The 27,727-nt window shown below is 41.8% G+C and overlaps 3 protein-coding genes across 4 annotated transcripts; 1 reads left to right on the top strand and 2 right to left on the bottom strand.

The window, feature by feature from the left end:
- Positions 1 to 873: 873 nt before the first annotated feature.
- LOC138953250 (gastrula zinc finger protein XlCGF7.1-like) lies at positions 874 to 1,470 on the bottom strand. Its single transcript, XM_070325050.1, has one exon. The coding sequence runs from the start codon at positions 1,468 to 1,470 to the stop codon at positions 874 to 876; it is 597 nt and encodes a 198-aa protein (XP_070181151.1).
- A 17,887-nt stretch (positions 1,471 to 19,357) lies between these two features.
- Positions 19,358 to 24,471, top strand: LOC138951696 (uncharacterized). Of its 2 annotated transcripts, none has more exons than XR_011451195.1 (5): positions 19,358 to 19,889; positions 20,208 to 20,366; positions 20,720 to 20,808; positions 21,223 to 21,379; positions 23,065 to 24,471. XR_011451195.1 is itself a non-coding variant. In XM_070323255.1 (5 exons), the coding sequence occupies exons 1-3, from the start codon at positions 19,623 to 19,625 to the stop codon at positions 20,760 to 20,762; spliced, it is 378 nt and encodes a 125-aa protein (XP_070179356.1). In that variant the 5' UTR covers positions 19,358 to 19,622; the 3' UTR covers positions 20,763 to 20,808; positions 21,223 to 21,379; positions 23,065 to 24,471. The 2 variants fall into 2 exon arrangements, 1 of the variants encoding a protein (XP_070179356.1); XM_070323255.1 differs by having other exon boundaries at positions 19,358 to 19,798.
- Positions 21,521 to 23,188, bottom strand: LOC138951697 (uncharacterized). The gene is made up of 3 exons (XM_070323256.1): positions 23,051 to 23,188; positions 22,259 to 22,407; positions 21,521 to 21,717 (listed from the first exon to the last, which is right to left on the bottom strand). The coding sequence occupies exons 2-3, from the start codon at positions 22,389 to 22,391 to the stop codon at positions 21,521 to 21,523; spliced, it is 330 nt and encodes a 109-aa protein (XP_070179357.1). The 5' UTR covers positions 22,392 to 22,407; positions 23,051 to 23,188.
- Positions 24,472 to 27,727: the final 3,256 nt, after the last annotated feature.

Consider the following 27,727-nt stretch of genomic DNA (forward strand, 5'->3'; position numbering starts at 1 on the left):
TGTAGCGCTACTTATTCACGTTGCTCTTTTTACAAAAAAATGCGTATCTATTGAATAACTATCCAAAACACAAGGCAGGTCGCTGATTTGTGGTCGGGTGCTCTTATGAAATACCCCCTGTGCGCTTATGATAGCTTGATTTTTCGGATCGGATGCGCTTATGACTGGTTTTTCGCTGCGCTGCCTAGTTTTTTGCTTGATGACCTGAATGATCTTAATTAAATGTTCTCATTTTACAGATCATGGATTATAGATGTTACCATTGTGGAGAAGGGTTCTCCATCTTCAAAGAAATCATAACCCACACAGTTGATAAACAGTTCGAGTGGATATGACAGAAGCTGAGACCAAACCTGGAGTGGATACAGCTGAAACAGAAGATCGAGAGAGAGAGAGAGAGAGAGAGAGAGAGAGAGAGAGAGAGAGAGAGAGAGAGAGAGAGAGAGAGAGAGAGAGAGAGAGAGAGATTGAAATTAATATTTTGCAGTTTTCTATGCTTTTATTAAAACCAATGATATGAAACTAATCTTGCGTCTTCATAAAACCAAAAGGAGTAAAATTAAAACTCTAACAAACAAGTGTTTATTTCCTTTTCACAAAGTTCATGATAACCGGGACATATTATGACCAGACAAGGCTTCAATGACTGTACATACAATTTAATTACAGTTAATTAATATTAGAAAGTATAGAAAGTAAACTTATGAGAGAGAAAGAGAGAGAGATTGAAATTAATATTTTGCAGTTTTCTATGCTTTTATTAAAATCAATAATATGAAACTAATCTTGCGTCTTCATAAAACCAAAAGGAGTAAAATTAAACTCTAACAAACAAGTGTTTGTTTCCTTTTCACAAAGTTCTGAACAGTAACTTTAAAGCAGTTGCAACATCAAAGGTGGATAAGAATCCTTAGATGTTTTTGTTTCCTGGGCAACCCTGCATCTGCTTTTGACATGACGATCTCTTCCCTGTCTGAACTTGAACTCCACGCCACAAAACTGGCACCGAAACTCTGGCATTGGTGCATGCTTCAGCCTGTGCTGAGTTAAAGCCTTCTTCGATGGGCACACTTTGGGGCATTCATCGCACGGAAAGCTCTGTGGTTTGCTGCTGCAGGAGTGCTGTGCAAGACTGGTCCTGCTCTGGTAAGTCTTCTTACAGGCAGCACAGCTGAATGGCTTCTTCTTTTCATGGCCGTTCAAGTGAGACTCCAGCGCGACTTGACTAACCAGCGCCTTTTTACAGATGAAACACTGGAAACCCTCTTCGTGAGTAGCCCTGATATGTCGCCTGAGATATGGCAAGTGCTTGTAGGTGTTTCCACAAGCGGTACACAGGTGAGTCTTCCCCCTGTCCTTCTTCGCAGGCTTCGCAGGCGTGCTGCTGGCTGGGGGTGGTCCTGGGTCAGCCTGGGTAGTTTCCACTTGAATCTCCTGAGATATGTCCAGGTCAATACCACTGCCGTCCATGATCCCAGAATACTCCATCTACAAACAGAACGCATCTCAAACCCTATTAGTGTTTTTGTTTTCAAATCAACATTCCTTTATATAGCTATTCTGATGAACACGTGGGGGAATTCGGGGTCTGTGATTGGATGGTCTCTTCCGATCATCAAAGCATAATGCGGCGGAAGTCGGCCATTTTACTCAATATCCAAAAGCATATTGTCGATAACAAAGACGCATGGTTCCGGTTTCTTCCACGTGTATAAAGTACACGCATACCTCGCCAGGTTTGTTTCTGTGACTAGTCGACAGACGATGCCATTTGCTTTGTGTGTGTTTTTGTTGTTGCTTACTGTACATGACATACATTACGAGTAAAATCCAGTTCTTTAACAGACAACAAACCTTGCAATTTTCCAGAAGCTGCAATCTGAAGCGACCTATCTCTGATTCTAGCAGACGATCTCTCCAATGTTTAACACAAAATCAGCAAACTCTCCTGTCACATAGAACGTCCATTGTATAGTGCAATGTTGAAATGAAGTTACCGGTCTGAAACATTTAGTCGTTTCTTTTGAGACAATTCTTGTTCTCTTATCATCTACAGATTTACCGCAGTCTTCACCACGCGAATTCCCAACTGAAGTCAGACTTTCGAACATACAATATACGTAGGCAAGCATGATACGTCATGACGTCATATGATTCCTAGCATATTGACGTAATGCTAAACATCCGGTTATCTCGAGTTTTCTCCGTAATACATGTCCGTGGGTTTTTCAATGTTCGGTTATTTCCGTGGCTTCATGCGGAAAGGGAACCGTCGTCTGCAATCAGCGACATGGACCATTCTGGCACTTGTTGCTGACAAAAACATGATTTTAACACAGAATATAATGTCAGAATAGCTATATAAACGCCATTGTGTTTTCATCGTAGCAATAGGGTCCGATATTTAGACTCGACCAAGTATAATGCGACTCGTCTTCGACTCGTCGGCATTATACTTGTCTCGTCTAAATATCGGGCCCTATTGCTACGCTGAAAACACAATAGCTGGTAATGAAAGTGGTGTGTGTTGCTAGGATAATGAGCGTGAAATAATTGAGAGATGTCATTGAGGCTGCATTTTTGTCTAACCCTTTTTTTGTCTAGGCGCAATAGGGCAATTCTGGCTAGTTTGTCGGCAGTATTAGTAGGAAGTATAAAAAGACACAAAACATCTCACTATTGGTCGTACATTTGGTGAAGCAGAGAACTATATTTTATCCTACATACGTGAGAGAGACACCCGTGAGATAATAATCGTTCAAACCACACGTGTGTATATCATGTAAATGAGGTCATGTCAAGCAAGTCTGGCAGGGACCTGTTTTTTCACTGCGTATGATGCCAAAGTCACCGAGACAAACGTCATTATAGAAACACAAATTGCGCTCGCTAATTACCCTCGATGAATCTTTAGAACTAACACGTCACGCCACACTTTCAGAGTGACGTTTCTTTGCTTTGACGTAATAGATTGCACGAGGCTTTAGAAGAGATCGAGGTTCCAAAACAAGCGTCTTCAATTTAGCTGCCTCGAATGCAGGACATTTTCAGTAAAATACACATAAGTACAGTATGTAGGATAAACAGAATACTACATGGCTTGCTGTGTCGTACCAGATTTACACTCGTTGCTTTTTCAAATAGTGAACAGCTCGCTTTCGCTCGCAGTTCAATATTTAAAAAAAACAACTCGTGTAAATCTGGTACGACACAGCAAGCCATGTAGTATTCTCTATATCTCTATACCTTCCTGTCACTGGAAGCAGCAACACTTGAAAGCATAAGTTCCCTTGACAAACGTCATTTATGATTGGCGTCATCTATGAATGACGTCACTGTCGAGACAAGTGCCGGTATCGGCAAACCTTGTCGCGGCAAAGGGCTAAACAGAGATCTGTAGTATCTCTGGGCTAAATAAAATAATGTGTATACGTTTTAGTAGCAACAAGGTAGCAAGAAAGTGGGAACTAAGCAGCGCAGCGAAAAACCAGTCATAAGCGCATCCGATCCGAAAAATCAAGCTATCATAAGCGCACAGGGGGGTATTTCATAAGAGCACCCGACCACAAATCAGCGACCTGCCTTGTGTTTTGGATAGTTATTCAATAGATACGCATTTTTTTGTAAAAAGAGCAACGTGAATAAGTAGCGCTACATTTCGAGTTTTGACAACTGTAATATGGTTGCAGGATAATTAGTATTTTAGGAGTTATTACATTTTTTCTGCAGACACTCACCTCGTGCCCCGCTCTTCGTATCATACGCTCATCCGCTAAAAGGGGTTATTCTAAGATCACCCAGCATATCATAAGCCCACCTCTGATTGAAGGGCCTGATATAGTGAGTTAAACTTTTAAACTCATGAGAAGGAGTGTGCCATTAACATTTCTCGTAAATCATTTGGCAACTGACGGTCGATCTGGCAAGCCCTTGAAGCTCCACGTGTAATCTGAACGTGTTTTTGAAAGGTGCAATATTTCACAGACTTACTGCGAGCGTCGCGTTAACGACCAAGTGATTTTGTACCTGCAGCATAACCACATGCTCACAAACAAACGTGAGGTGTCTGTCTGGCTGGCTGGCTGGCTGTTGGTCGTTCGTTCGTTCGATCGACCGGTCGGTTGGTCGGTCCATGTAAAATTGCCCGAGAAAGCTGATTCAATGTGTTGTTGTTGTTATTATTATTGTTGTTGTTGTTGTTGTTGTTGTTGTTGTTGTTGTGGTGGTGGTGGTGGTGGTTGTCGTCGTTGTCGTCGTTGTTGTTATTGTTGTATTTGAAAGACACTTTCAGAAACATGCCCAGTACATCTCCTAAAGCCCACGATGACCACACACACACACACAGCCTTTAAAAATCAACATTACGCAAACAGAGGTCTAATTTTAAACTTTAAAGGACCGTGAGATGCCGGAGAATACACATGCTTCCCGGACCCACTACGGACCGCCTCCAAGTTTTGTTAAAGCTGTGGTCTATTTATGACTTTCCGGGGCTACGAGGTTGAAAAATAGGGATACAATCAAAATCTTAGCGCATAACCACTTCATGTCCCAAATAGAAACTTATTCTGGGGACACAAATAGAAACTTACATGTACAGAATTCTGTACAGCAAACGCTTCCCGAAACCCCACCTATACGGCGTGTATGACCTTGAGAGATTCAGTCAACGCTTGAATTTTGCAGGGATAACATCCGGTTTGCTCTCTCAAGACTGATCATATTTTATCTTCAAGAGAGATCAAGGGGAAAAAATAAACGCCCCGGCGAAGATTCGAACTCTCGACCTCGAGACTTCGTGTCTCATGACCTAACCACTAGGCTACTGCGCCAATTGAGAAAAAGAAGGAAAAACATTAATATGAATTCATGTTATGTTATTCTTGAAGCAGCATGATTTATATTTCTATCCGCCCATTGTTCAGAAGTGAATACATGTATAACTATTTCTTAGATGTCTGGTTTCAACTGCACAGAGCTTTGGAGAGATTCACTTACTGTTCTTGTCATTTTCTTGCATGTTGTAAATAGAGATATCGCAGCTATTTGCATGGCGCGAATGTCGTGTAGCATGACGGTGTAAACATGTACTGCGATTCCGTAAAATATGTTTGCAAATAAAGGCAAATTTTAATGTCAATTTTTACGTTTTTGCAACGCATGAATGGTAATTCAAGCGTTGAATGATATAAAATTATCAATTTGGCCTTGAGTTCGAATCCCTGCCAAGTCGTTTATTTTTTCTGCTCGATCCTTCTTGACAAATATGCTCAGCTCTGCGACAGCAAACCGGATGTTACCACTGCAAAATTCAAGCGTTGACTGAAGCTCTCAAGGTCATACACGCCGTATAGGTAGGGTTTCGGGTAGTGTTTGCTGTCCAGAAATCTATACATGATTTTGTCTCTATTTTTCAACCTCGTAGCCCCGGAAAGTCATAAATACACCACAGCTTTAAGGCCTATTGCGTACTGTCACGTTTTGTTGCGTTTACTCCGTTTCACTACGGCCTACTAGGTTTCTAATCCGCACCGTGACTGCCGTGGCACATTTTTTGACAGTTTAAAAATCTGGCACGGCATCCACGGCAATCACGGCCTGTCACGTTTGGCCATTCCGTCCCCCCACGTTGTCTCACGTGCATCCCGTTTTGTCCACGGTGTCCTTAAACGGGGCTGCCGTGGCCGCCGGGAACATAGTGTAAACGCAGCATAGACAATGTTGCAGATGTACATACTTTAGGTATACATCAGTTCCAAAATAAATTCAGCGAAGAATTCCCAGGCTGTGTACAAAAACAGCAAGGTTATGTTGCCTTTTGGTGTGTGTTCTACTGAAAGAAAGCTCTGATCTTGGAAATAAATGTCGCTCCTAATTAGTTTCCTTTTCGGTGCAATCCTGGAATTCTCGGTCGATTTCACGGAGAAAATTCTTTTAAACCGCACAAAAGAAAATCTTCTTCTTCTTCTTCTTCTTCGTTCATGGGCTTAGACCCCCACGTTCACTCATGTTTTAAGCACAAGTGGAGTTGTACGTGTATGACCGTTTTTACCCCGCCATTCAGGCAGTATACGCCGATTTCGGGGGAGGTATGCTGGGTATTTTCGTGTTTCTATAACCCACCGAACTCTGACATGGATTACAGGATCTTTTCCGTGCGCACTTGGTCTTGTGCTTGCGTGTACACACGAAGGGGGTTAAGTCACTAGCAGGTCTGCACATAAGTTGACCTGGGAGATCGGAAAAATCTCCACTCTGAACCCACCAGGCGGCAGCGACCGGGATTCGAACTCACGACCTCCCGATTAGGAGGCCGACGTCTTACCACCACGCCACTGCGCCCGTCCAAAAGAAAATAAACCAGCCATATGGCCATGGGCATTTATGGTTGTGTACCGACCTGTTTGCAAGACACGAAAACAATCAATATTGCTGAAAGGTAAGTGAATGAATAAAAAAAAAGTTACGATTGTTGCTTGATTGCATGGCCCTTCTCACCGGAGTGAATAAGTCCATTGCTTGAAGACAAAACGTGACGCTGAGTGTAGTATAATTTATGCACGTTGACTCGATTGCAGTGAATACACTCACAAAACTAATAAAGAAGCGTTCAGCCGTCAATATGTCAGCCACCGCAAACATCAAAACCAATGAATAATTACCGCGCCAAACAAAATTGCTACAACCCCGAATTTTACGAGGGTGTTGTTGACAATTAGAGTAGAACGGAAGGTGTTTTTGATCTCTGATCCTTCTAACGTTACTCTCGGGTTCTGGGGATGATTGATAATAGAATGAGCTTATAAATCGATGTGTTATTAAAGTTCGCCGTGCGAAATAGCTATTCTGGAGTGGCTGACTGGTGATTTAGGTCAGAAAGTAATTATTGACAATGGAAATCCCCGGGCAATGATGCTGAGTAGCACAAGGCTACAAGCACTGCAATGTCGGGCTTGACTTTTAATATTATGTTCTCCGCATACGTCATACACAGACACGCGCGCAGGGGCACGAACGCACTTACGCACACACGCACACGCACACGCATTATCTCTCCCTCACTCGTTGCTTTTTCAAATAGTGAACAGCTCGCTTTCGCTCGCAGTTCAATATTTAAAAAAACAACTCGTGTAAATCTGGTACGACACAGCAACCCATGTAGTATTCTCTCTAGCTCTGTTCGTGCGAACTCACCATTATAATAGCTCTCTGTCTCTCTATGTCTCTCTGACTCTCTGACTCTCTCTCTCTCTCTCTCTCTCTCTCTCTCTCTCTCTCTCTCTCTCTCTCTCTCTCTCTCTCTCTGTCTCTGTCTGTCTCTCTCTGTCTCTGTCTGTCTGTCTCTCTCTCTCTCTCTCCCCTCTCTCTCTCTCTCTCTCTCTCTCTCTCTCTCGCGACGGGACAATGCACGAGTAGGCCAAACAGGCATCGCTCTTTATGTTCATCAGTCCATTGCTGGGATTGTCAAACGTAGAACTGATCTTGAAGATGAAAATGTTGAATGTATGTGGTTAGAACTGAAGCATGACAAATCCTCTCCCTTGCTTATTGGCTATGTGTATCGTAACCCTGCTGAAACGTCAAGGTGGATTGATGATTTTGTTTCCATGATGGACAGAGTGAAGGCTCGTGACGAGAATGTTGTATTGCTTGGCGATTTTAACATTAACCTACTCAGGCCTCAAACAACATGGTGCTCAACCACAGCTCTGTTTGGTCTTCATCAGCTGGTAAAAACTCCTACAAGAGAAACAAATACTTCATCAACCCTGATTGATCATATTTATACTGATAATAAGAATATCGTTGCAAATGCGCAAGTAGTGCATTCCAGTTTTAGTGACCATCATTCTGTGTTTTGCTCGATTTCGCTTATATTGCCAAAATCACGTCATAAAGGCCACACAACAATCGAATACAGAAGTTTCAAGTATTTTGTTGAATCTGCCTTCTTCTTTGACCTGAACCAAGCCCCATTTTATAGCGTATTCAATTGTAGTGACGCAGAGAGCGCCTGCAAGATTTTTCAAGATATTTTGTGCTCTATAATTGATAAACACGCACCACTACGTCAGCATAGAGTGAAACATCCCCAGCTCCCCCCTTGGTTAACCTCAGACATTATCGAGGCTATGGCGATGCGTGATCATTTCAAAGAGCGCAACATGAAAACAGAATATAAACTACAAAAAAATAAAGTGTTGGACACAGTGAGACAAGCAAAGGCAGAATATTTTAATAAACTAATTTCTGGAAAAAAAGGATACAGCTACAATCTGGCGAGCAGTGAATGAAATTCTTGATAAATCTAGGAAGGGATCAACCAATTCTCATTCACAAATATCTCCAAATGACTTCAACAAACACTTCATTTCGCTAGCAGACAACCTAAAATCTTGTCTCAAGCAAAATGATTCCCTTGATACGGATCATTGTCTTGAAAAATTAAAAACATTCTGTGGACAAAAGTTGACTCAAACTGACACATTTTCTATTCCTCCAATCTCAGTGCACGAGGTAGGAAAACTGGTAGAACAAATGGCGAATAAGAAGTCAATGGATCCAGACAAGATTCCAGTCAAGTTGCTAAAACTTGCTTTACCCTACATTGTCGATTCCCTAACTTATGTTTATAACCTAAGCATACAACAAAATGTGTTCCCTTCTATTTTAAAGTGTGCAAAGGTATTACCACTTCCAAAAAATAAGGATCTTACAGACCCAAACAACTTTAGACCTATTTCCCTCTTACCTGTTCTATCTAAACCCTTAGAAAAGCACATACAAAAACACCTACTGGCATATATGGAACAAATGAATCTGTTTCATTCTTTTCAGTCTGGATTCCGCTCGAAGCATTCCTGCCACACCGCCTTAAGCTCTTTATGCGAGACTTGGCTGTCAGCAATAAACAAAGCAGAAATAACGGGAGCGTTGTTTCTGGACTTTAAGAAAGCCTTTGACCTAGTAGATCACTCACTTCTACTGACAAAACTAAAGTGCTATTTAAAAGACGACTCCGCCTGTGCCTTTTTTGAATCGTATCTTTCAAAACGGAAACAGTATGTATCCATTAACTGTAAAACTTCGTCAAACGAGTTTGTCAGGAGTGGTGTCCCTCAAGGGTCTGTATTAGGACCTATCTTGTTCTGTATTTATATAAATGACTTACCCCTTCATGTGTCCGATGAAAAAGTTAGATGTGAGTTCTTCGCGGATGACTCTTCTGTACACACCAGTCAAAAATCTTTGGAATCCGTCAACTCTTCTCTTCAAACAAGTGTGGATGAAATCACTGAGTGGTGCGTTTCTAATGCAATGATCATTCATCCGATTAAAACAAAGAGTATGGTGATAACCACGAGACAAAAACACCAGTTAAGTCCTTTACTATTACAACTGTCAGTTGGTTCAACTCAAGTGCAGCAAGTTAGGGAACATAGACTATTAGGTGTTACCATTGATCAAGAGTTGAAATGGCAAACTCATTTGAGTAATATTTGCAAAGTAGTATCAAAGAATTTGTACCTGTTATCAAAATTAAGGCATTACGCCGATTCTGAAGCACTCAAAATGTTCTACTACGCCCACATAATGCCTCATATAAACTTCGCTTCGACACTTTGGGATAACTGCAGTGATGTTCATTTAAAAAGACTCAATTCCCTGCATCGCCGAGCTGCAAAACTTATTCTGCATGATTTGAATAGGTCCACGGATGATAAACTAAAGCTCCTAAATTTCCTCCCCTTGAAAGATCAGTTGACGTTAAACAAGGCTGTGTTCATGTATAAAATTCTAAATGACGACTGTCCTAAATATTTGCAATCACATTTCAAACATGCCACAAAAAGATATGGGTCCCAAAAAATCATCCCTCCTATACCTCGCATAGACCTCTACAAATCGAGCCTAGCCTTCTCGGGAGCTTTTCTCTGGAACTCCTTCCCCCAACAGATAAGAAATGCAACTTCAGTGAAATTGTTTAAGAGACAGTCACGTTCACACATCATTCGTGAATGAAATGTCTTGTTCGATTGTTATTTTGTTGAACATTTTGTACTAGTGTTAACGGATGTGTAGCTAATCTGAGCAACTTCATTCTCAAAATGAAAGGCTTAACTATGTCAATGTAATTTTGTAATTTTTGAGTTCTCCTTATATAATTCCTCAACTGCACATAGTATTGCAATCCATACAATGTATTTCTATATCTTATATGATTGAATTTTTATTTGTTATGTCCGTCTGTCTTTATGTGTTGTATAAAGGACAGGTTGGAAGAATAGGCTTTGCCTAAAACCTTTATCCTTTTGTAATAAAGTTCTGAGTCTGAGTCTGAGTCTGAGTCTCTCTCTCTCTCTCTCTCTCTCTCTCTCTCTCTCTCTTTCTCTCGCTCTCTCTCAGTCTCTCTTTCTCTCGCTCTCTCTCTCTCTCTCTCTCTGTGTTCACGATGAGCATTATTGTCCAGTATTCAACACACCCGTTCTAGATTTTCGCGTCTTCTCTGTGAATCTGTTAACACTGTCACCAAAAAAGGAGGAACAGTTCCCAGCACTTGAAGTAACACTTCAGGTGACACACATTCCAGATGTTTAAAAAGGTAAAGGTAAAGGTATTCCCATAACCATCTGGTCGTAGGGGAGAGAGATGTTAGAGATCTCCACTTTTCTGGGGGCCAGCTTTTTATGAGGGCGGTGCCCATCTCCTCTCCCTCGCTGCCTTTGCCTTCCCCGGCCCTGAATAGGGTCAGGTACCCATTTCCAGCTGGGTGGACTGGAGAGCGCTCGGAAAAATCGGGTATTTGTATTTGTCCCCGAGTGGGGGACGAACCACGACCTCCAGCGTGAGAGGCAAGCGCTCTAACCACTGCCCCACTCCGCTCCACTCCAAATGTTTACAGACAGAAAACTACAGCTCGAATATTTTTGTTTGTGTGACTCATCACCATCACACTTTGGATGACAAAAATAAGATTCTTCTAAACAGAGGAAATACAGAAGAAAAACATGCTGTTCAAATGAACCAATCACACCTTACCTGAACAAAATGCAGATGTTTTCAACCAGAGGGAATACACTAAAGCGAAAAGCTGTGTTCGTACGAGAGCCTATCACACGCTCTCCCAATAGGAGAGCTGAATTTGGTCTAGCAATCAGCACACCCGCTGCACTGGACTTCTATCACTGTGTGAAGCATACGGTTTCGCGCAGGGGGTTCAGCAAATACATGCGCAGCAAAAATCCACCCAAGGATGAATGTTTTATGGCTTGTGGGGAGTAACAAGGGTAGGCTATACAATGGTGCCTGCGTTGACATGACACCCTTGGGACCAGCCCAAAATGTCCGTACATTGCAGGTGGCCTTTTGTGACAGGTAACTCTATTTTGGTCTCGGTTATAGACAAAGGGACAAAAGAATGTGCCCCTTCATGAGAGATGTCCTTTCATCTGAGAGGCCTGAGATTACAGGTACCAGTGTTTACGATCCCGCGAGAGTACCATTATTTTGTTCGTTCAGCGTGTGTATGTGTATGGATCCAGCAGCTAGGCAGGCACTTAATTGTTACTCTAATTAGGACCGACTCTTTTTCGTCGTCATATAGTGCCCAGAGTGATAATGAGAGAGAAAGAATGACGTCAGCGGTGAATAAATGGTACGCCCCCCCCCCCCCCCCCCCCACCCAACCTCTTTGAAATCCAAAATAGATATTTATTTCTTTTCTTTCTTTTTACTTCTGTTTTACCTTCTCTCTCTCTCCCTCTCTCTGCACCCCCCCCCCCCCCCCCCCCCGCCCCTCTTTGAGATCCAAAATAGATTTGTTTTTCTTTTCTTTCTTTCTTCTTCTGTTTGTGGGACATATTTTCGTGATTATTTCGTTGTTTATAAAAAGTTAACTGTTAGTATTAATGCCTGTATTGTATGATGAATTGAATTCGATGTTTTAAAGTGTATTGGGTTTGAAAGTCCTAATGTATTATCATAATACAGTATGCCTGTTGTTAGTTGTTTAATTTGTTGCCCCAGAGTCTGTGTTACATCTTCGTTCTGTTTTAGATCTGTACGCTTTTATGTAAGTTCTGTTTTATTGTCAGACTTTTATGTGTAACTATGTGTCTATTACTTATCTTATGTATTTTCATCTTTTTAAAAACAATTTTTCTAGATTATCTTATATAACTATAAGTGGTCGTTATCTATGAATCTTTTTTTTTTTTTTTTTTTTTTAAATGCTTGTATGTTATTTCTTACGAGGCAACTTTTTATATGTAAAATGTTGAATTTTAATGTCTTATGTCTAATGTAAAGCGCCATGAGCGCCATGAGCGCCATGAGACTGCCATTTGGCGGTGAACAGCGCTATAAAAGAATTTTTTAATTTTTATTATTATTATTATTATTCGATTTGTTTTATGTGTGCCTGTTTTTCTCTTTAACTATGAGTGGAAACGTTCAGCTATATAACCATGAATTCACGAGATAATCGTAACAGATCACATGTGGTTTTATTGAACAACTTGCTTTTTGTTTGAGAAACGGTTGACGTCCTGCCCTTTTTCTCCAGTGTTATGTAGCGGAAGGTGCAGGGCATACTTCCATCGATACGATTGGATACACAGAAGATAAAACAGATAATAATAATAATAATAATAATAATATCATAATAAATGAGCATTTATATATAATAGCGCAACATCATAACTTTACAATTATGCTCTTTGCGCTTGACACATTTAAAATCAAATTAAAACACAGTTATACAAGCATTTACATCTACATTCATAGTCAACAACGCTTAATTAAAAGCATACACCATCAAACATACATTACAAAAAATTCTTCCACTAACTAAGTAATAAAAACATGAATAAAATAGGTAGTGAAAACAAGGAAATACCAGCTGAATACCGGCACGGTTGGCCTAGTGGTAAGGCGCCCGCCCCGTAATCGAATGTTGTTTGAATCTCTTTTTTTTTTTAATGTATGATGTTGATTTTGAATCTGTCCCTTTTCTCTTGGACAAGACAAAGCGAAGCAAAAGGCATTTTCAACCTGTTTTGAGATAGTTGCGTAAGATTGTCAATATTCATCACACGTCTTCGTCTTTGTTCGTTATAAATTCCTAGTAACATTGCAATGATGCTCTGAACGCAGTGCTAAAGAAAAATACAATCGTGCTACGCTTTGGTACCTTCGCTAAGTGGTGATGCGTAACCTTCATTTATAATTCACTTATTTCGGTCATGGCTCATTTAGAACCACATAGAACTTCTAAGAGCGAACAGGGAGGATCCCAATAAAAGGTTGGGAAAATGTGTGCATGTGTGTGTGCGTGCGTGCGTGCGTGCGTGTGTGCGTGCGTGCGTTCGTCCGTGTCTGTCTGTCTGTCTGTCTATCTGTCTGTCTGTCTGCCTGTCTGTCTGTCTGTCTGTCGATATAACGGTTAGCGAGCACGTTGCATATGTATGTTTCAGTTATGTATCCATCCTGACATTTCATAAACGAAATTAATCATCGATCATAGGGAAAGAACAGAATAATAATAACGGAAGTAATCACATTTTTGGTGGTTTGACGTATAGTCAAGCAAAAATTAGGATTCTTATCATGTTTCAAAATCAAACATGGCGACATCGCATGCAGTGCTGTGAAAATGGCAGACCCATTGAACCTGCATCTACCAGGTTTCCTATTCAAAGAAAGGACCTTCAGCCACACAGAAGCAATGGTCGATAGTTTTCTCTGTCGGTCGTCCAATAATTCAATACTGTGCCAGCCTACTTGTCTGTCTGTCTGTCTGTCTGTCTGTCTGTCTGTCTGTCTGTCTGTCTATCTGTCTGTCTGTCTGTCTGTCCGTCTGTCTGTCTGTCTGTCTCTCTGTCTGTCGGCCTGTCTGTCCGCTTATGAGCAAGGCTTCGTCTCTGTCTGTCTGCCAGTGCGCCTCCTTGTGAGTATGGCTTGATGTCTTTCGGTCTGTCTACCTGTGTGTCTGCTTGGGAGTATGGTGTCCGTCTGTCTGTCCGTCTGACTGCATGTCTATCTGCTTGTGTGAATGGCTTCGTCTCTGTCTGTCTGTCTGTCTGTCTGTCTGTCTGTCTGTCTGTTTGTCTGTTTGCCTGTGTGTCTGTTTCTGCTATCTACTCGGTTGCTTTGTTGACCCGTTTTGTTTACAAAACCTTTTCACACAATTGTGGCATCGGCCTTCTGTTGCTCTTTTGGAATTTCTCGGTACAGACAAACAAAAACTATTCAAAAGGTTCATGGCGGTACCATTCAGGAAAGAATTTCCAACGGCCTGACTTCACATTCAGCTTCAGGCTGTGCGATCACTACTAACCGTCTGACATTTCCGATATCTTGGTTTACAGCCATTAGCACAACAATGGCTAAACTGGGAAACGTTTTCTGTGCCTGCAAGGATTTTTTCGAGTAAGGTTTTCAAGGCCCTTGGAGACCAGAGCTTTCGCAACGTCATCCTCGTACCACGCACTCTTCCCGCCAGTACCCCAGAGTTTTAAAGATGATTTTCTTTCCGTGTAGGCGATCATGTCAAGCACCACATATCTGTCAAGGTTTTCACATGGGACAATAACATCCACTTGGAGACCTACCGCAAATCAGCAATCTAGGACCGGCACGGTTGGCCTAGTGGTAAGGCGTCCTCCCCGTGATCGGGAGGTCGTGGGTTCGAACCTCGGCCGGGTCATACCTAAGACTTTAAAATTGGCAATCTAGTGGCTGCTCCGCCTGGCGTCTGGCATTATGGGGTTAGTGCTAGGACTGGTTGGTCCGGTGTCAGAATAATGTGACTGGGTGAGACATGAAGCCTGTGCTGCGACTTCTGTCTTGTGTGTGGCGCACGTTATATGTCAAAGCAGCACCGCCCTGATATGGCCCTTCGTGGTCGGCTGGGCGTTAAGCAAACAAACAAACAAACAAACAAACAAACAAACAAAATCAATCTAGGTCTTAGGGCTCTCCACAGACGCTCAACATAAGACCCCTTGGATTCACGAGGGCCCGAAGACCTATGGGCTTATATTCTTGCCTTCGGAAGGCACATTCTTCGCCGACAAATGATCTTTGGGGCGATCATTTTTAATGCAATGTCGACTTTTAGACTGCGAAGTTTTGTAAACTCTTTAAAGAAAAAGAAACAGATTGGGTTTTTTAAACACACACACACACAAAAAAATTAAATATCGGTGAGGTTAACTGCGTAAATAACCGTCGGTAAAGAACAGGCAGGGCATTTTTTTAATCAGTACCGACGATACGCATGACAACGGATATATATACATGTAGTACGTCCCAGGACCCGCTCTTTTCGGGTTAAGCGCGTCGTTGGACCCCCTCTTTGCATTTCTCTTACTTTTTTCGATTTTGTTCTAGGGGGTGCATGACGCAGGGACGTGTACTTTGGGAAGCCCTGCTGGTTGCTTTCTTTGCATAGCAGTTTTCTTATTGGTTAAGTTCATTTATTTGTTTGGCTGCTTGTTTGATGGTGTATGCTTTTAATTAAGCGTTGCTGACTATGAATGTAGATGTAAATGCTTGTATAACTGTGTTTTAATTTTAAATGTGTCAAGCGCAAAGAGCATAATTGTAAAGTTATGATGTTGCGCTATATAAATGCTCATTTATTATTATCATTATTATTATTATTGTTGTTTGTGTTGCGGAATTACTTATAGCAGATTGTCACAAGTCAAGTGTCCGCGACGAAAGTAGGCTATTGCTACAAAAAGAAGTGTGACTCTCCACAGAAAGGACCAGGTATGTCGATTTTTGTGTATACATGCCTTCAAAATGGAAGAGTGTTCTTGTCTTATATGCAAAACCTCAACAGTTATGTGATATTTTGATATGACTGTTTACACTGTGGAAATGTCTTTTGTCGACAGCAGTTGACGAAACGCCTACACTTCTTATATTCAAATCGCAGTAAATGTTGCCGTCATTTCAGTCATCGGAGCAACCAAAATGTTCAATCATTCTGGAAACCTGCCTTATTTAGAGCAGTTTTGAAACAACTTTTTGTCGGAGATGAGGAGATAACGGTCAAACCATTCACACAACTATTCCACAGATTACTACTCATACCTGTAATGTTGCCAGCCAAAAAAAAACTTTGTGCGGTTTGTCAGTTCGCATCTCCCGCAAAAATCAGATCAACATTTCCCTAGTCACTATCCGCGGCTATTCTGTCAAATTTGTGTTTAAAAAAAAATGAATTCTAACAGTATCCTTGAGTCCCCGAGAAGGAAGGTAGCTTTAACACGGTGTGTCAACTGATTCCGGCTATATCGTTCGTACACCGGATGTTTCCGTTCGTACAGCGTCATTTTCAGCACTTGGTCGACTAGCACCTTGGTATTTATTGTACACATAGCCCAACCAATTTGCTGCTTTATTCTTACAATATCACAAAAGTGCGCTGCCCACACGATTTACCGCAATTTTTTTCTTCGATCAAGTGCCGAAAATCACGCTGTACGAACGGAAACATCCGGTGTACGAACAATATAGCCGGAATCACTTGACACACCGTGTTTAAGTGATTCTCCTTGACTGCTCGGGTAGCCTGTGGGGATCAGGTAATGAAAACCCAGGGCAAGTGAGGTTATTAACGAAAATCGGTTAGAGCAACGTGGTGTTCGGAACAGTGCTGTGTTTGTTCCACTGTGTTCGGGCGGTCTGCATCAATCGAGGCAAAACATTACGCTTGTTTCCCTTTTTAGAGAACAAAAGACATGAGAGTTAGCCTTCCTTTGAGCTTTGCCTTGTTTTGTTTTTCGGTGTAAACAAAGGATCAACTGTTCTGTAGGGTAGGGTTGAAGCATAGCTTTTAGTTGGAGCAGCACACTCTTTATTGTCGACGCAACAGTGGTGATGTGGATCCTGGTGGGTACGCTTGTTCCAAAGTCCAGCATTTTGTATTTCCTGCTTTCAGTTTGGCAAGAAATGTCACTGAAAATTAATGGTTGAAGTAAAAATGTTGCGTTTGTGAAGTGTGTGTGGGTGTGTGTGCATGTGTGAGTTTGGGTGTGTGTGCGTGCGTGCGTACGTGCGTGTGCGTGTGTGTGTGCGGTGTGTGTGTGTGTGCGTGCGTGCGTGCGTACGTGCGTGTGTGTGTGCGGTGTGTGTGTGTTTGTGTGTGTGTGTTGTTTGTGTGTGTGTGTGTGTATGTGTGTGTGTGTGTGTGTGTGTGTGTGTGCGTGCGTGTGTGACTAAACGCACTACTGCTACAGAGAGCCAGAAAGACTGACAGATCGAGACGCAGACAAACAGAGAGACAGACAAAGCAGGGTGGTGAAAAGGATGGAGTGTAATCTCATCTTTATGGATCTGAAATTATTATTCGACACTTTTCTAATTCAAACCACCAGTAAATTCGATCTGGCCTCGCGGTTTGCCCTTTCAGCAGAACTAGAATACGACGTCACGTTAAAAGATACAGTGTGCACTTCCCTCGTTCGACATCTTGCACGTCATACCGCAGATCGGTCCAATCGTTTACGTGGGCGAAAATCATTCTTCCACTTGGACAAATAACAAATATGAACAGTCTATCTGGTCCCTGTGCAGAGTGGGAATGGGTTTGTTGATTTAAAGGTGCAGTCCTCTTCTTCCATAGACGTGAATGTTTAATATTTGTAAGTGTGTATGTCTTTGTTAAATGTTACCCGCTATTACGAGCTAGTTGTGTGACAGAGAGTGTTCTTGCACACGAGACTGTAGATGTTTCACGACGGCTTTAGCCGGAGTGAAACAGCAGCAGTCGAGTGTGCAAGAAAACTCTCTGTCACACGACTAGCTCGTAATGGCGATTATGTCTCACAGCATAGGCATAGAAAGATATAAATGAGTTTTTGGGGACGAAATAACAGGCACAAAACCAGACTGACAACACAATTGCCTTTTCACACATACCGTACACACGCATGCGCGCAGAAGATAGATCCAATTCGTTTCGTGTCTTTTTCTGGTTGAATGCATTTAACAAACAACGTTTCTGAATCTTTCAAGGAAAAAAATTAACTTTTTTTGAACCAAACAGCACAAACCAACGAAAGCTAAACACACAAACACACGCGCGCACTAACACAGATTGAATGCAAAGCGCGAACGAACACGGAGAATTTTTGTAGGTCAGGTCGTGGAAAAGTCCACCCGAAATGTTCCACAGGGGAACTGGTTGTGTTTGGATTGTTCTTTTTCTCACAGTGATGTTGATGTTGTTTACAGTGCAGTTTTGAAAGAATATTTTCCGAATTTGGGGCACACTTTCGTCTTTCGGTTCGTTTATCTTGTCGAAGTAACATTCGAGTGTTTCTAAATCCAAACCTTCCATCAGCGCTGGTGCAGATTAGACCTGCCTGACTGTCTGCGTGCGTGTTAGAGCTGAAGACGAAGCCTCAATCGCCAAAGCGTCACCCATCTGTAGGTTCTGAGCATCGGATGTACGTTGATACGTGGTAAGATCCGCACGGAACTGTCTATGCAGCTTTTCCTAGTCACAGGTGTAAGGTTCGATCTTTTCTTTGCAATTTCGTCCTCTGTGTACGTAGCAAAGCGTTTCACCATTTTCGGTTTTCGTTGCAGACGACGATAGTTTGTTTTGTTTTGACCTTTCGTATTCAGGGTTCTTCATTGAAGCTTGGTGAAGGGACCGTGTCGTGTAAGTGGAAAGTTGACGAAGCTTTTGAAAACAGAAATTGAATGAAGAAGAAAATGTGGCTTTCAATTATATACAGGAGAACGGGGTTGGTGTTATTCTTTTACCGTCAAACACTTAGTACACAGATAAAACGTGATTGACTGACCAAGGCCTGTTGGCACACTATTCAGAATGCACAACAAAATGTAGCCTAAAAACTTGACTAAATGTAAAAAGGGTAAAACACACACACACAAATGATAAGGTGCATCCAGTCCTTTGCTGTGTGAGTATTCAAATTATTTGGGCGAAGTCGACTTCGCGCAGTCTACTTCACGAAGCTGGTTGCACTAAGCTTTTGCACTCAATTATCGGTCAAAATGACTTCGCGAAGTCTTTGCAAAGTCGACTACAGGCTCAATTAAGAATAGTATTTAACGAAAAGGCTCACAGATATCTCAGATATGCCCATGATTTTACATGGAGTGATGATCACCCCCCCCCCCCCTCCCCTCAAATTGGACACACATACAAAATCAATATCCTGACTACTTCTTCGTGCAGAATGGGATTTTGAAGTATAATTTCCTAACTGACACCAGTGGCGATCTGAGAAATAAATTATTTATTCTTCTTCTGTGTTCATGGGCGGAAACTCCCACGTACACTCGTGTTTTTTGCACGAGTGGCGTTTTAAAGGACCATATCAGGCTGTTTTTGGTGTCAAAAACGCGTTCATTTGCGTTTTGGCGTGACTTAGGTTAACCAGACATATGCATGCCGTAGGAAATTGCTTTCTCACCTTCCCTCACAGTGTTTAGTTTATTTCGGAATCGTTTTGGGCCATAATCCGACGAATTTCGTGGCTGAAGCGAAGCGTTTTTGTGTTCCGATCTGGCGGCCATTGTATCTCGAACGGTCCGCGAGACTACGGAAGTGGTGAAATCTGGGTCAAATTCCGATGACGTCACATCCAGAGACAATGGCAGAAGCAACTTCAGCTGCTGAACCATACAGTTTTGAGCCGCCAGCATCTTTGCTGGAGTCATCTGCAGATGAAGAAAGTGCCAGCAGCGACGAGAACAGTACCGTGGACGAACCTGGCGATGACATCCCTGCTGCAGAAAATGATGCAAGGTAAAAAGCATGCACTCGTACACGGCAAACCTGTCGTCTGCTACAGTCTGCTGAGAACTTCTTTCGTGTTGCTTTGTTGTTTTGAATTCAGGTATCAGCATTTGCTCGCTAGTGTGCAAGGGCTTGTGTATAAAGTTCATGTAAGAATCGTAATTTAGTACAGCTGTGTTCCTGAAGTTCAGTTTGAGCTTTACTACTCACAACGGTACATATGTATCGTGTATCATTCTGTATTCATGTATGTATTATGATGGAGAGACACGGAATTTTCACTTGTGAATCAAGTGTGATTACTCCCCCCCCCCCCCCCCCCCAAAAAAAAAAAGGTGAAGAAACGAGAGTAATGCCCGTACCAGAATGAATTGGTTGTGTATGACAAGGTAGAATTTTATTGACTTCTCAATTTCAGGGCATGGTGTCACTGTGGCCACTGTGTTGTGTGGCCTGGCCAGCGAAGGAGGGAGAAGGTGTGCTGCCACCATTACCCTCAAGTTACAGGGAAATTTGAGGGGGAGGGGATGCAGTGCATCACCACACACCAGGGTTTCCGTGACAATTGCCTCTCAAGGTAACTCAATGTATTTATTTGTGTTTTGTATATGCACGTAACATTGCATAGAGTTATGAAAGAGAATGACTTTGATCTGCGCGTCACAAGTTACATTCACACACTGACATCAACTGACTTTCATAGTCACAGAGGAAATTTAATTTTTACATTTCACAACTGTATGATAATCACACAAATATGCATGCGCACAAACTTTCTTCAGATACAATCTTCTAGTTTCAGTTCAATTCAGTTATCATACATGGGCCACTCACAAGTAATTCACACCGTATGTTTGCAATAATAATAATAATAATAATAATAACAACTTTAAAATTTGCAATAATGTTAAACATATCTGTCAATACCAGGTACACCATTGAATCCGTCATTATCCTGGCAAGCAATCACTGAGGAAAAGGTGGAAAGAAGAGTTTGAGAACAAGGATGAGCCACACAGGTAGGCTGTATGATTCTACATACATGTACAAAAATGAATCAGGTTACTCTACCCTACACCCTCCTTGTTCATGTGAACTTATACTTGTGTTCATCTAAAACCAAAAGTAACAAAGAATGGGCTATTTATTTAGTTCTCACTGCTTCACAATTGTTCAGTTCATCTCTGAATCATTCTAGCATCGTTCTTGAAGTGATACTATGTTTTCAACTTTTCAAATTCAACTGGAACTACCCACCCAACCAGCCCTACCAACAACAACAACAAAAACAAAACAAAGTACTCAAGATTAGATCAATACTGCACTAATTTTAAATTAATCTTTGGTAGTCTTAACACCCCAACAATCATTATTTTTAATTTACTGTTTGAAAACTTCATACTTCCTTCTAATGGTTGCCCGTATCTTTCCAGGACATATCGGCATGTTGCGTACAGCAATTTCGTGAGATGGGTCTGACTCACTACGGGCAGGAAAAACAGGAAGATTTTGACTGCCTGCGTTGTTGCCACAGTGAGGGACCAGTTTCCTTCGCAGATCTACACAGGTTTCAAATATGCTGTCTAAAGTGTAAGTACATCTGTTCACTTTTTCTGTTCATCATAAGATTCCTTCATCCTAGTCTAAGCTTTATGATTCCAGTGACTTGACTTTTAAAGTTTAACATCCTCTTCGGACCGTTTCGCCTTTCTTGGGACAGGTGGAGGTAATCTAATCTATTGTCAGTCGCCAGTTGAGTCGTCGACGCTGCTTGGCTACAACGTTGGATTTGTCGACAGGCCCCGCAGTAGCACTTAGGGTCTCTGGCACCGTTCCGTGATAATCCCTTTGTGCTCGCAGAGCCTTCTCATAGCTGCCATAGACCAGTCGCAGCGTGACCACCTCTTCAAACAGCTCATTCAGGTAACCTAAAGTGCAACAGAGAAATAAAGGTTGACTTCAAAACATGAGGAGAGGAGAGCCTATGTACAAAATCAAGCACAAGATTTAACCCTTAGGCTGGTTGTCGCGACATATGTCGCGCTACTTTACGTAAAATGTCACCTGGTTGTCACGACATATGTCGCGCTACTGGCTCAGTCTGTTTGGTCGGTTCCGATTACCTCCCATGGATGCGAAAATCTACATGACCGTTTTTTGTTATTTTTCTCTCTGTTAATTCACCAGTGGCTATGTAACATGTGTTACAGAATTGCACCAGTGTAAGGGTTAAAACATGGGAAACAGCAACATTTTCAAATTATGAAGACCAGATTTTTACCTTTCATTTTTTTTTCTCAGAAATAAACAAATACCTGGATGCTCACATTACTAGAGATATGTAAACTGTGAGCAGTGATTAAAAATTGGATATTTTGCCGCTGTTGAGATTTACTTCATAGTAGCATCTACAAACTTGCATACTTTAGAACTGAAGGAAAAGTAGCCTTGAGTTGTGAATATTCTTACAGCGAGTAATAGTTTCCTTGACAGGTTTTGCAGTTGGTTGTCCCTTGTTTGCCCTTGGCCTGGCAATCTTCCACCTCAGTTCACCTTCCTCTGTGGTTGCTTGCTCCCTCCCCGCATTTGTGTAGGTGTGCATTGCTGCCAATTAGATTCTGCAAAAAACAAGGGCAGTATAAAAGAACAGCAGAAAGAGAAAAGAAGGTCCACCATATAAAGCTTATTTATTGTCATACTTTTAGTTTCATACTACAGGGAAAGAAATATTTGCCAAACAATAAAATTGAAAGACAGCACTCACTTTGCTTGCATAACAGGAAAGGTAAAGTGGAGGAGATATGGGCTTTTAATAACTCTTTCCAGAGAATGGTGAACTGGGGTGTCTGTAGACAAGAGTTTATATGGTTGATAAGGCACAAAAAAAATAGGTGTGGTTACGGTAACATAGCCAAAAAAAATAGGGTAGGAAGGTAGGCAATCACTTTTTTTTTTAAACTTTTTTTTCTAATGTGTACAAATTAAACCTACTTGACAGGGAAATAAGTGTGCGACTCGGGCGATTTTGCTTTCATTGCGTTTTCTGCACTTGTTTGTTTTTTTGTTTTTTTTGTTTTGTTCGACAAATGTAATAAAAAGTTATAGGGTCGGCCCCTAAAAATAGGGTAGGTCGGGTTACCGTAACCACACCTATTTTTTTTTTAGGCCTAAACACTGATTCAAGGTAATAGTACCACTGTTCACATATAAAGACAGGTTATGAGGTTATTTTGAAGCTCTGATGACTGGAATTTGTTTTACCTTTTGTGATCCAGGCTCGTGGTTCATCAGTCAAGTCACCATGGAGGCAGTGAGGGAAAAGGTCTCCATGCCCATGATGCTGGTTGCTGATGTGATTGGCTATGGACACCCACTTGGCCTTAATCTCTTCCACCCGCGTAGCACTCTCCTCGGTAGACTGTGAGCAGTAGTATAGGTGATTTTTTATGCTCTTTGACCACAGGCTAAGAGCACCGTAGCATTTTGTGGCTCGCAGCCTCCAGCTTCTTTCCGACACCTGTTTGACACAAAGACAGTTAGATAATTTAGTTGAAATGGAAGGGAGAAAATACTTTTCTTGGACATGTTGGGGGGTGGGACTGTATTTGACATGTTTTCTGAATCTGTTTGTGACCAACAACTTTGTGTCTTAAATATAAATTTTGTCAGAGATTTATATCATTAAAAAATAAATAAGATGTACATATAACAATGTGTTCCTGCCTTTTGCCATGTGCCAAATGTCAAAGTGGTGCTTGATGTCAGGCTCTTTCTTGCCATGTAGCTCTTGATTTGGACATGCCTGTCTGTCACAAGGTGACTGATGCTGAGGTCACGTTTCATGACAGCAAGGCCCCTTTGTAGCCCCTCCAGCTCCATTGCATGGGAATTTTTTACAGTGTTGCTCTGAAAAAAAAGTACACATAACATTTTATTCAAAAAAATAATTGGGGGGTGGGGGAGGGTATTACAGGCTTGTTCAGCTTTGCAATCTGTAGGAATGTTCATTTGGAGCGATTCTGTACACATTTCTATGTCTTGAAATTGCAACAACACAAAAATAGGTTGATAATTTTTTTGAAATATTTTATTAATAGTTTTAAAAGATGAAGTAATGATTGTTTCAAAGATGAAGTTTCTGAATATGGCATGCCCATTACAGTTATCCCCTCTCCTCCTTTCCTTCGTGCGAGAATATGTAGGCGCAGTGCTTTAAAGATGTCCATGTGGGAATGTGTAAGTGGGCGTAGTCGAATGTCCATGTGGGAATGTGTAAGTGGAGCATATAAGAATGCCCATGTGTGAATGTGTAAGTGGAGTGTATAAGAATGTGTAAGTGGAGCGTGGTCGAATGTCCATACATGTGTGAATGGGTAAGTTGAGCGTATAAGAATGTCCATGGGTGCGATGTGTAAGTGAGACATGGATGTGTTCATGACTGAATGCGTAAGCACAATGCAAGGAATGGTCAGAGAGGTATGTGGGAGGTGTGTTTATAACCTGCCCTGTTATATAGTGCTATATGTCTTATGTAAAAACAATGTCCTGTTTGTATTATTGTTATGTACCACGCCTGAATTTCTCTATGAGATAATAAAGTATTCTTATTCTTATTCTTATTCCTTGTGATTTAATCTATTTTTACAGAAAATTCTAAACCTACACCGAAATCCTCACCCCCCCCCTCCCCCCAACTGTGGGAAACAAAAATGAGAAGAAAAGTTGTGTTTTGCAGAGTAACAAGTGAGTGCTAGTGTGCTGCAAATGGTGTAAAGTATCAAAGTCTGTGACACGAACAAAACACCAGCTATGCCTATCGCCCCCCAGATACATATCCAATAAACACATTCGTGACATTGCCATCTCACCTCCTTCCTCCTGCGCTTACATGTACGCAGGTCGCGTGTGGTCAGCATGCGATGTACCCTGTTTTCTCGGGTCTTCCAGGCAGTGGCGAAAGATTGTTGGAACTGCATCCGGCTCCAACTGTGCTTTGTAGGCTATTCCCTCTTCGCGGCTCAACCGCGTGCACATAGTGAAGCAGGATGCTTCAAAATGCCTCGAACAAAGTACATCGTCACGATCGTGCTGACCCGGTTTCCACAGTTTCTTTGTGTTTGGGTCCAGCCGATTCATTTTTACAACCCATTCCTGCTTGAGCCTTGAGTCCGATGGAAAGACATGAAAACTCAAGCCCTAGTCCTTTTTGTGGTACTCCGAACATTCGGCAGCAGCACACTCTCTCGCATGGTGTCGGGAGTACACGCGCATCCACGGCAGCAGCAAAGACGCAGACCGAACGTCGCTACTTTCGCTTCCGCTGCCTGGGTGTGACGTCACAGCCAAGGGCTTGCCGCCGCGGGGATTTTGAAGTCTCGCGTAGCAGACGAATTTGGACACTTTTTGGGCATGCATTTTGTGTAAAATTAGACTGATGCAACACAAAACCTGTGATTTACTGATCGGTTTTTGCATCTTTAGATGCTTACCTATATCATTAAATCAACCCAAACTGCTTTATCTGACCTTAAAAAAAGCCTGTTGGGGTCCTTTAAGTGTATGGCCGTTTTTACCCCGCCATTTAAGCAGCCATACGCCTCTTTCGGAGGACGCATGCTTGGTATTTTCGTGTTTCTATAACCCACCGAACTCTGACATGGGTTATAGAGCTTTTCCGTGCGCACTTGGTCTTGTGCTTGCGTCTACACACGAAGGGGGAATAAGGCACTAGCAGGTCTGCACTTGTTTTGACCTGGGAGATTGGAAACATCTCCACCCTGAACCCACCAGGCGGTAGCGGCTGGGATTTCAACTCACGACCTTCCGATCAAGAGGCCGATGTCTTATCCACTGTCTAGGCAACTGCGCCCGTCCAAATTCTTTCAAATTCTTAAAAAAAATTTTTAAAAAAGTCTCCTCCCTCTGCACAGAAAGTGCCAGGATGTTGATTCTTGGCGGGTGTCCAAATGGAGGGATGGACTTATTCCATGGAAAACCCTGTCAAATTATAAGACACTTATCCCTGAGGCCTAAAAAAAAAAAAAATAGGTGTGGTTACGGTAACCCGACCTACCCTATTTTTAGGGGCCGACCCTATAACTTTTTATTACATTTGTAAAAAAAAAAAATTTAAATAAAAAAAGAGTGCAGAAAACGCAATGAAAGCGAATGCGCTCGAGTCGCACACTTATTTCCCTGTCAAGTAGGTTTAATTTGTACACATTAAAAAAAAAGTTTTAAAAAAAAGTGATTGCCTACCACCCTATTTTTTTTGGCTATTATAAGATGTTTGATGGGTTGTTGACAGACCAGCTTTTTTGTCTGTCCGAGGGGGAGCATATCGTCTTTTGTTTCATATTTATTGACCAAGGCCGAAGGCCGCGGTCAATAAATATGAAACAAAAGTCGATATGCCCCCCGAGGACCGACAAAAAAGCTGGTCTGTCAACAAACCATCAAACATCGTTTTTGTCATCATTTTGGTAGTGAGAAAACAAGTGCACAATCAACCCAGGGAGCCATGCTTTGAAACACGGGTCCCGTGCTGATAACCACACGGGTCCCGGTTTGATAACCACTGGCAATCAAAGATGGCGTGTGAAAGCAACTTTCTGTGTTTTTGAGTTCATTAAATGAGTTGGGATGAATATGTCAGGTTTGAGGATGCACATTTCTGTAGGTTCATCTCGGTATTCCACCCCCTCGGCTTTCTGTTGTAAATATTAAGCTGAGCACGGTGATCGAATGTGGAAGCTACGTTTGGTCAAAGGTCACAGAAGATTTGCGTCGTGCAGCGAAGGAAAGAATTGCGATCTTGTTTCCGACTCGGTACCTATTTGTTTTTCATTAGACCTGTCATTCTGCTTGCTCGGCTTTGTTAGATGTTTGCATATCGTGTTGCTATTTTCTTTGCTTTTATTATTGTTTCTTACTTGTGCTTCGTTTATCGATACAACGTCTTGTGCACGGGTCAAAATGTGTGTGTCAGGTGTCGTTTTACTTGAACTTGACGTTCGTGTTTCTCCGAACGTCTGTGTATCGAAACACAGATACACGCACTCCGTGACTTTGTAAGAAGACATAACATATCGGTAGGTTTCATTTGTTTGTGACGAATGTATTGAAGTAGTTTTGGTTTTTTGTTTACTTTTGCCAGTTTGCCAGTTGGTTTTTGGAACTTTGCAAAGCAGTGTCTTGTCGTCTGTTTAGGTCTGGAGAAACGCCAATGAAAAGAGCGGAAGAATCCTCGAGCGTTTCTATTGGGTTTGCTTTTGATTATCCATGTAATAGGGCTTCCTGCAACTATGGTAACCGGGGATTTATTCCCCGGGGAACATGAGATTTATTTCCCAGGTGCTTGTGAATGAAAACTCGTGAAAATGATGACAAGTTACCTTAACCACACCTTTTTTTTTTTTTTTTTTTTTTTGTTGCCTGATTTTGCCGATTTTTTTTTTTTTTTTACTTGTTTAGGATTGATTGGTATTCATTTGCCATTGATGTTGGGTTAGGATGCTGCTGTAACACGACCTAAAGTGCAAGGCCTCACATTGTCACCATTAGCAAAGAACCATTGACATATGGGAGAGAAGGTATCTTTAATGATAAGCATTCCCGTCCACGCGTTGGCATGTAAATATGTGCGTGTGATAGATAATTCAATTCGCCCCGTGTGACATTGTGTCACTATCTCGCGAGATGCTAATAGGCCTACATGTGTGTCCTTGTTGGTGTAATTAACCCAGGAGCCTGGCTGTAATGCTTGGGGGCTATTTACTCACAAAATGAATTAAACGTGTTTTGCAGGTATGAAGCTGCGAACTACAGCAAATAGTGTGAACATTGTTTCTGACCTGAGTCCAAGGATTTTTGTTTTGTTATAAAATTTTCTTCTCTGAATCACGAACAATGAAAGAAAGGATCTCACTTGTGTAAAAC

The sequence above is a fragment of the Littorina saxatilis genome, linkage group LG17 (genome assembly GCF_037325665.1).
Source record: "Littorina saxatilis isolate snail1 linkage group LG17, US_GU_Lsax_2.0, whole genome shotgun sequence".
NCBI classification, from domain to species: Eukaryota; Metazoa; Mollusca; class Gastropoda; order Littorinimorpha; family Littorinidae; genus Littorina; species Littorina saxatilis.

What these genes read in the sequence shown, in the direction of transcription:
- LOC138953250 (XM_070325050.1), bottom strand. Translation starts at nt 1,470, where the DNA reads ATGGACGGCAGTGGTATTGACCTGGACATATCTCAGGAGATTCAAGTG.
- LOC138951696 (XM_070323255.1), top strand. Translation starts at nt 19,623, where the DNA reads ATGACGTCACATCCAGAGACAATGGCAGAAGCAACTTCAGCTGCTGAA. An exon ending in GCTGCAGAAAATGATGCAAG is followed by an intron (nt 19,799 to 20,207) that starts GTAAAAAGCATG and finishes TCTCAATTTCAG; the next exon opens with GGCATGGTGTCACTGTGGCC. An exon ending in CGTGACAATTGCCTCTCAAG is followed by an intron (nt 20,367 to 20,719) that starts GTAACTCAATGT and finishes TGTCAATACCAG; the next exon opens with GTACACCATTGAATCCGTCA.
- LOC138951697 (XM_070323256.1), bottom strand. Translation starts at nt 22,391, where the DNA reads ATGCACACCTACACAAATGCGGGGAGGGAGCAAGCAACCACAGAGGAA. An exon ending in CAAGGAAACTATTACTCGCT is followed by an intron (nt 21,718 to 22,258) that starts GTAAGAATATTC and finishes GTTGCACTTTAG; the next exon opens with GTTACCTGAATGAGCTGTTT.